The sequence below is a fragment of the Heptranchias perlo genome, chromosome 6, assembly GCF_035084215.1.
Source record: "Heptranchias perlo isolate sHepPer1 chromosome 6, sHepPer1.hap1, whole genome shotgun sequence".
Classification (NCBI taxonomy): Eukaryota; Metazoa; Chordata; class Chondrichthyes; order Hexanchiformes; family Hexanchidae; genus Heptranchias; species Heptranchias perlo.
The window spans coordinates 35,218,926-35,230,569 of record NC_090330.1 but is presented as its reverse complement, the minus strand read 5'-3'; the positions used below and the strand labels follow the sequence as shown (position 1 = coordinate 35,230,569).

General features: G+C 58.3%; 1 protein-coding gene across 1 annotated transcript in view; it reads left to right on the top strand.

Moving 5' to 3' along the window:
- The first annotated feature begins 4,300 nt into the window (after positions 1-4,300).
- mphosph8 (M-phase phosphoprotein 8) overlaps positions 4,301-11,644 on the top strand; it is an 85,413-nt gene continuing 78,069 nt past the window's right edge. The window contains exon 1 of the mRNA XM_067986095.1: positions 4,301-4,454. Within this exon, the coding sequence (XP_067842196.1) occupies positions 4,350-4,454 (105 nt within the window). The 5' untranslated portion in view covers positions 4,301-4,349. The remainder of the gene's footprint in view (positions 4,455-11,644) is intronic.

The following is an 11,644-nucleotide window of genomic DNA, read 5'->3' as shown; positions in this document are numbered from 1 at the left end:
CTGTATCTAGTTCTGGGGAATGAAGTGGGGCAAGTGGAGCATGTTTCAGTGGGGTAGCATTTGGGGAACAGTGATCATATCATTAGGTTTAGAATAGTTATGGATTAGGACAAGGAACAATCAAATGTGAAAATACTTAACTGAAGGAGGGATAATTTCAGTGAGTTAAAAAGGATCTTGCCCAGGTGGATTGGAATCATAAATTAGTAGGCAAAACAGTAATTGAACAATGTGAGGCCTTCACGGAGGAGATGGTTCAGGTAAAGAGTGTACACATTCCCACGAGGAGGAAAGGAAGGTCATCCAAAGCTAGAGCTCCCTGATGAGTAAAGATACAGAGAATAAAATGAAACAGAAAAAGGAGGCTTATGACAAGTGTGAGGGGAACTAAGCTGAATACAGAAAGTACAAAGGAGATCTATAAAAGGGATTAAGAGGGGCAAAGAGAGAGTATGAGAATAGATTAGCGGCTAACATAAAAGAGAACCCATAAGTCTTTTACAAACATATAAATAGTAAAAGGGTAGTCAAAGGAAGGGTGGGGCCATTAGGAACAAAAAAGATGATCTTGTGGAGGCAGATGATATGGCTGAAGTACTAAACGAATACTTCACATCGGTCTTCACTAGAGAAGAGGATGCTGCCAATGTAGCGGTAAAGGAGAAGGTAGGAGCGATATTGGATAGGATAAAAATAGATAAAGACGAGGTACTCTAAAATGTTGGCAGTACTTAAAAGTAGAAAAGTCACCCGATCCAGATGGGATGCATCCTCAGTTACTGAGGGAAGTAAAGGTAGAAATTGTGGAGGCTCTGGCCACAATCTTCCAATCCTCCTTAGATATGGAGGCAGTGCCAGAGGACTGGAGGATTGCAAATGATACATCCCTGTTCAAAAAAGGGGAGGGGGATAAACTGGGCAATTACAGGCCAGTCAGCCTAATGTCGGAGGAGGGGAAAACTTTGAGACAATACTCCGGGACAAAATTAATCGGCACTTGGAAAAGTATGGACTGATAAATGAAAGTCAGCATGGTTTTGTTAAAAGAAAATAGTGTTTGACTAACTTGATTGAGTTCTTTGATGAAGTAACGGAGAGGGTTGATGAAGGTAGTGCGGTTGATATTGTGTATGCAGACTTTCAAAAGGCATTTGATAAGGTACCACATAATAGACTTGTTAGCAAAATTAAAGCCCATGGGATTAAAGGGCCAGAAAGCAGGGATAAATACTTGAAGGGAAAAAGTTTACAGGGCTATGGGGAAAGAGCAGGGGAGTGAGACTAACTGGATAGCTCTTTCAAGGAGGCAAGGTGGGCTAAACAGCCACCTTCTGTGCTGAAGGTAAACTGGAAAATAATTTTGACAGACAAAGAGATAGAGCAGCAATGAGAAATATTTAAAACGGTATCAAGAGTTCAGGAGAAATATATTCCTCTAAAAAGCAAGAACAAACTAGCTAATAATGAAACATCATGGATGAATAAAGAGATAAGGGTAAAATTGAAACTAAAGGAAATGGCAGACTAAGTACATAGACAAAGGAGGGGATGACAAAAGGGGTTAGGAAAGTCATCAAAAAAACAATGAGGACAGCAAAGAGAAACCACAAAAGTAAATTATCAAGGAATATAAAAATAGTAAAGTATTCTACAGGCATATAAATAACAAAAGAAAAAAAATCAGAATAGGGATATAGCCACTAAGGGATGCACAAGATAAACTCACAGGTAATGACAGCAAAATGGCAGAAATATTGAATAGTTACTTTGCCTTGGTATTTACTAGGGAGACTAATAAGGTGGGAATGACATTAGAAGAAGAGATCAAAAAAGACTTTAAAACATTTAAGATAAAAAGGGGGAGAAAACTGATAAACTAATCAAACTTAGAGAGGATAAAACCTTGTCTGGATGGACTGCATCCACAAATATTAAAAGAAGTTAGGGAGGAGATAGCAGAGGCACTATGTATGTGTATATATATATATATATATATATATATATATATATATAAATAATTAATTATATATATAAATTCATTAGAAAAGGGAACAGTTCCAGAAGACTGGCAGATAACTAATGTTATTCATACATTTGAAAAGGGAGATAGAACAAGTCCCAAGGAACTATAAACCAGTTAGCTTAACATTGGTGGAAGGAAAGATAATGGAATCTTTACTCAAAGGTGTAATAGAAAGACATCTAGAAAAAGAAAATATAATGAAGAATAGTCAGCACGGATTTCAAAAGGGAAAGTCATGCTTGACAAACTTTCCGTTACTACTTCAAAGAATTCAATAAGGAGTAGACAAGGGTAATGTAGTAGATGTAATATATTTGGATTTTCAAAAGGCCTCCGATAAGGTACTATATTGTAGACTCACGACTAAGGTCAGAGCATGTGGAGTCGGGACAGGTAGCAGGAGGGATAGCAAGCTAGCTACAAAACAGAAAAGAGAGTAGGAGTTAAGGGTAACTACTCAGACTGGCAAAAGGTGGGAAGTGATGCACAGGGATCAATGCTGGGACCATTGTTGTTCACAATTTACATTAACTATTTGGATTCAGGAATTGTAAGTACAACTTCAAAATTTGCAGACTACACCAAATTGGGGTGTAGTTAATACAAAGGGAGAACGTGTTAAAATGCATGAGGACATTAATAAACTTGCAGAATGGGTGTGTAATTGGCAAATGAATTTCAATATAGACAAGTGCAAGGTGGTGCATTTTGGTAGGACGAACAAGGAGGCTAAATACTTCTTGGATAATAAAAGTATAAATGGGATAGACGAGCAAAGGGATCCACATACACATCACAAAGTAGTGACACAGGTTAGAAGGCCATAAAAAAGGCAAATCAAGCACTGGGGTACATTTCCAGAGGGATAGAATTGAAAAGCAGAGAAGTTATGTTAAATTTGTATAGATCCTTGGTTAGACTACATGTGGCGTAATGTGCAGTTCTGGTCTCCATATTATAGAAAAGATATAGAGGCATTGAGGATATAGATGGTGCAAAAATGATTCACAAGGATAATACCAGAACTGAGAGGACATACCTCTAAAGGAAAGGCTGAATAGGCTGGGTGAGGCTCATTTCTCTAGAAGAGGTTGAGGGGTGACCCGATAGAGGTCTTTAAGATAGTGAAAGGGTTTGATAGCATAGACAGAGAAAATGTGGGGGTGTCCAAGAGAAACTTCTTTACCCAAAGAGTGGTAAGAATGTGGAATATGCTACCACAAGTAGTAGTTGAGACAAATTGCATAGATACATTTCAGGGGAAGCTAGATAAGCACACAAAGGAGAAAGGAATAGCAGGGTCTGCTGAAAGGGTTAGATGAAGTAGGGAGGGAGGAGGCTGGTGTGGAGCACAAACGCCAGCATAGACCAGTTCCACAGAATGGCCTGTTTCTGTGCTGTAGTTTCAATATAACTCGATCGTACTATGATACTACTACGAAACATTGCAGTGAATGGAACGTTACCCCCAGGACTGGGCGTAACCACCGCTCGAGATAAACCGTTCCCATCGGGTTCAACGGCGGGTCACAACCACCGTCTTATACTAGAGATAGGACTATTAAAATATATCGAGGAAAAGCCGCCATGATCACATAGTACCACTTCACTACAAACTGACAATCTCTGCTCTTAACTCTGAGCCCATAACACGGCAGCCAGTGGGGAAGAGGCACTCATCATGGCGCTAGAGCTTCACACAGACCAACAACAGTTGTTAAAGAACCAAATTCACTCGGCGCCTGATAACGTCATCCATTTACATTCACCACTCAATCTCTTTTTTGGTAAAGTTAATGTTATTTTTCTCTTCCCTCACGATACCATTTCCATTAATCCGGATTTGGAAAACGCAAAGACTTTAAAAAAAAATTCTTTAAACACGGCCCCGGCCGCAGACGATCAGACTTAATAGGGGCTTTAATTGGTTGAACTAAGTGTCAATCACAAGACGTTAGATTTGGTTGGTGATTTATTTATGTCAATCTTTAATTTGACTGGAATTCCCCTCCTCTCCACACACGAACTCCACCTCCGGCGCCTCCACCAGGAGGGGGCATGGTGAGGGGGGAGGGGGCGAACCGGGTTGTCATTGACGATCGGAGATAGGGACATGAACGCCCATTGACTATCATCATCTGTGATTGGTAAACATGCAATGTCAATCATTATGAACTCGCTTTTTGATTGGCTCAGGCCGACGTCACTATTATCAACAAACACTCCACCCACAAGTTTTCGTTTCTTCAGGAGTTTTTTTTCAAAATCGGCAGCTTCGTGTCGGAGGCGGCGCGGGGTGAGCGGCTGGGTGGTAACGTCAACAATCATGGCGACGGTGGTGGTGGAGGCTGCGGAGAAATCGGAACATGAAAGCGAAACAGAGGAAGATGTGTACGAGGTGGAGAGAATAGTGGACATGAAGGTTTCCGAGGTGAGGGGACGGAAAATATTAGACCACGGCCACTCACGCTGTGTTTTATTGGGCATGGAGTCGGGCGGTATGTTTGTGTAGTGAGGCCTGCGGCCCGGGTCTCTCCACCTGCGGGGGAGTCTGGCACCATTATGCCGTTGATTTACTCTGGTATACAGCTCCTTTCTCTCCTTATCGATCCAGTGTACTATTGAATTTATTTTTCAACTGGAGGTAGCATTGTGAGAAAACTAAAATGAAATTTACTATCACATGTTTTTTAAATGTTCGATCCTTAAATTAAAAGTCCCGAACGAGATTGATGACAGCAGAAAAGGTCATCTCTGAAGTAGTGCCATACCAAAACGTGAAGTTAAGATCTTATGTGATCGCAAGGTAAGCCAGTACTTCAAAAGTAATCTGTCCAGTTTCATGAAGAAAACATTTCTGCATGACCGATTTCGGGCAGTAAATTTCAGACACAAAGTTTTACTCTGAAAACAAAACTGCATTGATTTCTGTAAACAAAAAAAATACGACTGTTGGGGTCCACAAAATTACCGTTTAATTTAAAATACTGTATGTATTGTAAAAGCAGACCGTAGGTCCAGAAATTAAACAATATACCAATCCTTCCAAACTGATTGTATTTCAGTGCAATTGATGATCTCCCTCGCCCACCCCCACCATGATCTCGCTCCTCGCCCACCCCCACCATGATCTCGCTCCTCGCCCACCCCCACCATGATCTCGCTCCTCGCCCACCCCCACCATGATCTCGCTCCTCGCCCACCCCCACCATGATCTCGCTCCTCGCCCACCCCCACCATGATCTCGCTCCTCGCCCACCCCCACCATGATCTCGCTCCTCGCCCACCCCCACCATGATCTCGCTCCTCGCCCACCCCCACCATGATCTCGCTCCTCGCCCACCCCCACCATGATCTCGCTCCTCGCCCACCCCCACCATGATCTCGCTCCCCGCCCCCCCGGATGATCTCCCCGCCCCCCCCCCACCATGATCCCCCCGCCCCCCCGGATGATCTCTCCCCCCCCGCCCCCCCGGATGATCTCTCCCCCCCCCCCCCCCGCCCCCCCGGATGATCTCTCCCCCCCCCGCCCCCCCGGATGATCTCTCCCCCCCCCGCCCCCCCGGATGATCTCTCCCCCCCCCGCCCCCCCGGATGATCTCTCCCCCCCCGCCCCCCCGGATGATCTCTCCCCCCCCGCCCCCCGGATGATCTCTCACCCCTCCCCCCCCCGCCCCCCGGATGATCTCTCACCCCTCCCCCCCCCCCGATGATCTCTCACCCCTCCCCCCCCCCCGATGATCTCTCACCCCTCCCCCCCCGGATGATCTCTCACCCCTCCCCCCCCCCGGATGATATCTCACCCCTTCCCCCCCGGATGATCTCTCACCCCTCCCCCCCCCGGATGATCTCTCACCCCTCCCCCCCCCGGATGATCTCTCACCCCTCCCCCCCCCGGATGATCTCTCACCCCTCCCCCCCCGGATGATCTCTCACCCCCCGCCCCCCGGATGATCTCTCACCCCCCGCCCCCCGGATGATCTCTCACCCCCCGCCCCCGGATGATCTCTCACCCCCCGCCCCCCGGATGATCTCTCACCCCCCGCCCCCCGGATGATCTCTCACCCCCCGCCCCCCGGATGATCTCTCACCCCCCGCCCCCCGGATGATCTCTCACCCCTCCCCCCCCCCCCCCCCCGATGATCTCTCACCCCTCCCCCCCCGGATGATCTCTCACCCCCCCGCCCCCCGGATGATCTCTCACCCCCCGCCCCCCGGATGATCTCTCACCCCCCGCCCCCCGGATGATCTCTCACCCCCCGCCCCCCGGATGATCTCTCACCCCCCGCCCCCCGGATGATCTCTCACCCCCCGCCCCCCGGATGATCTCTCACCCCCCGCCCCCCGGATGATCTCTCACCCCCCGCCCCCCGGATGATCTCTCACCCCCCGCCCCCCGGATGATCTCTCACCCCTCCCCCCCCCCCCCCGATGATCTCTCACCCCTCCCCCCCCCCGATGATCTCTCACCCCTCCCCCCCCGGATGATCTCTCACCCCTCCCCCCCGGATGATCTCTCACCCCTCCCCCCCGGATGATCTCTCACCCTCCCCCCCCGGACGATCTCTCACCCCTCCCCCCCCCGGACGGTCTCTCACCCCCCGCCCCCCGGACGATCTCTCACCCCCCGCCCCCCGGACGATCTCTCACCCCCCGCCCCCCGGACGATCTCTCACCCCTCCCCCCCCCCCCCGATGATCTCTCACCCCTCCCCCCCCGGATGATCTCTCACCCCTCCCCCCCCCGGATGATCTCTCACCCCTCCCCCCCGGATGATCTCTCACCCCTCCCCCCCCCCGGACGATCTCTCACCCCCCGCCCCCCGGACGATCTCTCACCCCCCGCCCCCCGGACGGTCTCTCACCCCCCGCCCCCCGGACGGTCTCTCACCCCCCGCCCCCCGGACGGTCTCTCACCCCCCGCCCCCCGGACGGTCTCTCACCCCCCGCCCCCCGGACGGTCTCTCACCCCCCGCCCCCCGGACGGTCTCTCACCCCCCGCCCCCCGGACGGTCTCTCACCCCCCGCCCCCCGGACGGTCTCTCACCCCCCGCCCCCCGGACGGTCTCTCACCCCCCGCCCCCCGGACGGTCTCTCACCCCCCGCCCCCCGGACGGTCTCTCACCCCCCGCCCCCCGGACGATCTCTCACCCCCCGCCCCCCGGATGATCTCTCACCCCTCCCCCCCCCCCCCCGATGATCTCTCACCCCTCCCCCCCCCCCCCGATGATCTCTCACCCCTCCCCCCCCCCGATGATCTCTCACCCCTCCCCCCCCGGACGATCTCTCACCCCTCCCCCCCGGACGATCTCTCACCCCTCCCCCCCCCCGGACGATCTCTCACCCCTCCCCCCCCCCCGGACGGTCTCTCACCCCCCCCCCCCCGCCCCCCGGACGGTCTCTCACCCCCCGCCCCCCGGACGGTCTCTCACCCCCCGCCCCCCGGACGGTCTCTCACCCCCCCCGCCCCCCGGACGATCTCTCACCCCCCGCCCCCCGGATGATCTCTCACCCCTCCCCCCCCCCCCCCGATGATCTCTCACCCCTCCCCCCCCCCCCCCCCCGATGATCTCTCACCCCTCCCCCCCCGGATGATCTCTCACCCCTCCCCCCCGGACGATCTCTCACCCCTCCCCCCCCCGGACGATCTCTCACCCCCCGCCCCCCGGACGATCTCTCACCCCCCGCCCCCCGGACGGTCTCTCACCCCCCGCCCCCCGGACGGTCTCTCACCCCCCGCCCCCCGGACGGTCTCTCACCCCCCCGCCCCCCGGACGGTCTCTCACCCCCCGCCCCCCGGACGATCTCTCACCCCCCCGCCCCCGGATGATCTCTCACCCCTCCCCCCCCCCCCGATGATCTCTCACCCCTCCCCCCCCCCCCCCCCCCGATGATCTCTCACCCCTCCCCCCCCGGATGATCTCTCACCCCTCCCCCCCGGACGATCTCTCACCCCTCCCCCCCCGGACGATCTCTCACCCCCCGCCCCCCGGACGATCTCTCACCCCCCGCCCCCCGGACGGTCTCTCACCCCCCGCCCCCCGGACGGTCTCTCACCCCCCGCCCCCCGGACGGTCTCTCACCCCCCGCCCCCCGGACGGTCTCTCACCCCCCACCGCCCCCCGGACGGTCTCTCACCCCCCCGCCCCCCGGACGGTCTCTCACCCCCCGCCCCCCGGACGGTCTCTCACCCCCCGCCCCCCGGACGGTCTCTCACCCCCGCCCCCCGGACGGTCTCTCACCCCCCGCCCCCCGGACGGTCCTCTCACCCCCCGCCCCCCGGACGGTCTCTCACCCCCCGCCCCCCGGACGGTCTCTCACCCCCCCGCCCCCCGGACGGTCTCTCACCCCCCCGCCCCCCGGACGGTCTCTCACCCCCCGCCCCCCGCACGGTCTCTCACCCCCCGCCCCCCGGACGGTCTCTCACCCCCCGCCCCCCGGACGGTCTCTCACCCCCCGCCCCCCCGGACGGTCTCTCACCCCCCGCCCCCCGGACGGTCTCTCACCCCCCGCCCCCCGGATGATCTCTCACCCCTCCCCCCCCCCCCCCCCGATGATCTCTCACCCCTCCCCCCCCGGATGATCTCTCGCCCCTCCCCCCCGGATGATCTCTCACCCCTCCCCCCCCCCGGACGATCTCTCACCCCTCCCCCCCCCGGACGGTCTCTCACCCCCCGCCCCCCGGACGATCTCTCACCCCCCGCCCCCCGGATGATCTCTCACCCCTCCCCCCCCCCCCCCGATGATCTCTCACCCCTCCCCCCCCCCCCCGATGATCTCTCACCCCCTCCCCCCCCCGATGATCTCTCACCCCTCCCCCCCCGGACGATCTCTCACCCCTCCCCCCCGGACGATCTCTCACCCCTCCCCCCCCCCGGACGATCTCTCACCCCTCCCCCCCCCCGGACGGTCTCTCACCCCCCGCCCCCCGGACGGTCTCTCACCCCCCCGCCCCCCGGACGGTCTCTCACCCCCCGCCCCCCGGACGGTCTCTCACACCCCCCGCCCCCCGGACGGTCTCTCACCCCCCCGCCCCCCGGACGGTCTCTCACCCCCCGCCCCCCGGACGGTCTCTCACCCCCCCGCCCCCCGGACGGTCTCTCACCCCCCCGCCCCCCGGACGGTCTCTCACCCCCCGCCCCCCGGACGGTCTCTCACCCCCCGCCCCCCGGACGGTCTCTCACCCCCCGCCCCCCCGGACGGTCTCTCACCCCCCGCCCCCCGGACGGTCTCTCACCCCCCGCCCCCCGGACGGTCTCTCACCCCCCGCCCCCCGGACGGTCTCTCACCCCCCCGCCCCCCGGACGGTCTCTCACCCCCCGCCCCCCGGACGGTCTCTCACCCCCCGCCCCCCGGACGGTCTCTCACCCCCCGCCCCCCGGACGGTCTCTCACCCCCCGCCCCCCGGACGGTCTCTCACCCCCCGCCCCCCGGACGGTCTCTCACCCCCCCCGCCCCCCGGACGGTCTCTCACCCCCCGCCCCCCGGACGGTCTCTCACCCCCCGCCCCCGGACGGTCTCTCACCCCCCGCCCCCCGGACGGTCTCTCACCCCCCCGCCCCCCGGACGGTCTCTCACCCCCCGCCCCCCGGACGGTCTCTCACCCCCCCGCCCCCCGGACGGTCTCTCACCCCCCGCCCCCCGGACGGTCTCTCACCCCCCGCCCCCCGGACGGTCTCTCACCCCCCGCCCCCCGGACGGTCTCTCACCCCCCCGCCCCCCGGACGGTCTCTCACCCCCCGCCCCCCGGACGGTCTCTCACCCCCGCCCCCCGGACGGTCTCTCACCCCCCGCCCCCCGGACGGTCTCTCACCCCCCGCCCCCGGACGGTCTCTCACCCCCCCGCCCCCCGGACGGTCTCTCACCCCCCGCCCCCCGGACGGTCTCTCACCCCCCGCCCCCCGGACGGTCTCTCACCCCCCGCCCCCCGGACGGTCTCTCACCCCCCGCCCCCCGGACGGTCTCTCACCCCCCGCCCCCCGGACGGTCTCTCACCCCCCGCCCCCCGGACGGTCTCTCACCCCCCCGCCCCCCGGACGGTCTCTCACCCCCCGCCCCCCGGACGGTCTCTCACCCCCCGCCCCCCGGACGGTCTCTCACCCCCCGCCCCCCGGACGGTCTCTCACCCCCCCGCCCCCCGGACGGTCTCTCACCCCCCGCCCCCCGGACGGTCTCTCACCCCCCGCCCCCCGGACGGTCTCTCACCCCCCCGCCCCCCGGACGGTCTCTCACCCCCCGCCCCCCGGACGGTCTCTCACCCCCCCGCCCCCCGGACGGTCTCTCACCCCCCGCCCCCCGGACGGTCTCTCACCCCCCGCCCCCCGGACGGTCTCTCACCCCCCGCCCCCCGGACGGTCTCTCACCCCCCGCCCCCCGGACGGTCTCTCACCCCCCCGCCCCCCGGACGGTCTCTCACCCCCCGCCCCCCGGACGGTCTCTCACCCCCCGCCCCCCGGACGGTCTCTCACCCCCCGCCCCCGGACGGTCTCTCACCCCCCGCCCCCCCACCCAGATGACCCCCCCGCCCCACCTCCCCCCACCCCCCCCGGATGATCTCCTTCGCCCCCCCCCTCCGGGTGATCTCCTTCGCCCCCCCCCCCCCTCCGGGTGATCTCCTTCGCCCCCCCCCCCTCCGGTGATCTCCTTCGCCCCCCCCCCCCCTCCGGTGATCTCCTTCGCCCCCCCCCCCCCCCCCTCCGGGTGATCTCCTTCGCCGCCCCCCCCCCGCCTCCGGGTGATCTCCTTCGACCCCCCTCCGGCGGATAACTCCCTCCCCCCCCCCTTTGGATGACTGCCCTCGCCCCCCCCCCAGAATGGCCTCCCTCTTCCCCACTCCTTGAATGAGCTCCCCTTGTTCTGCTCGACTATTCTTCCCTCCCCCCTTGTGTGTTCTCCCTGCACCTAGCGCTCCACTCCCCATCCTCTTATGGAGGCGACAGGACAACTCATCTCATTTCTTTTTTAGATCCTCCCCTCAACAGCTAATAAATAATATTTTTAGGTTATTAAAAGAATAACCTAATAGAATTGTCAAACACAATTTCCCTTTCATAAAAACCGTATTGACTCAGCCTAATCATTTTATGATTTTCTAAGAGCCTTGTTACCACGTCCTTAATAATAGATTCTAGCATTTTCCCTACTACTGATGTCACGCTAACTGGCCTATAGTTGCCTGTTTTCTCTCTCCCTCCTTTCTTGAATAGCAGGGTTACATTTGTTACCTTCCAATCCACGGGGACCGTTCTATAATCGAGTGCATTCTGGAAGATCAAAACCAATACATCCAATATCTCTGCAGCCACCTCTTTTAAAACCCTAGGATGTAAGCCATCGGGTCCAGGGGATTTGTCAGCTTTTAATCCCATTAATTTCTCCAGTACTTTTTCTTTACTGATCTTAATTACTTTAAGTTCCTCATTCTCATTAGACTCTTGGTTCCCCTCTATTTCCTGTCATGGCAAACAGCGACACCAAATGTAGTATTTAATGCCTACCCACAATTTAAAAGCTTTGATAAAATTAGTATTGTTTATCACTGGACACACTTAAGAACATAAGAATTAGGAGCAGGAGTAGGTGATACGGCCCTCGAGCCTGGTCCGCCATTCAGTAAGATCAT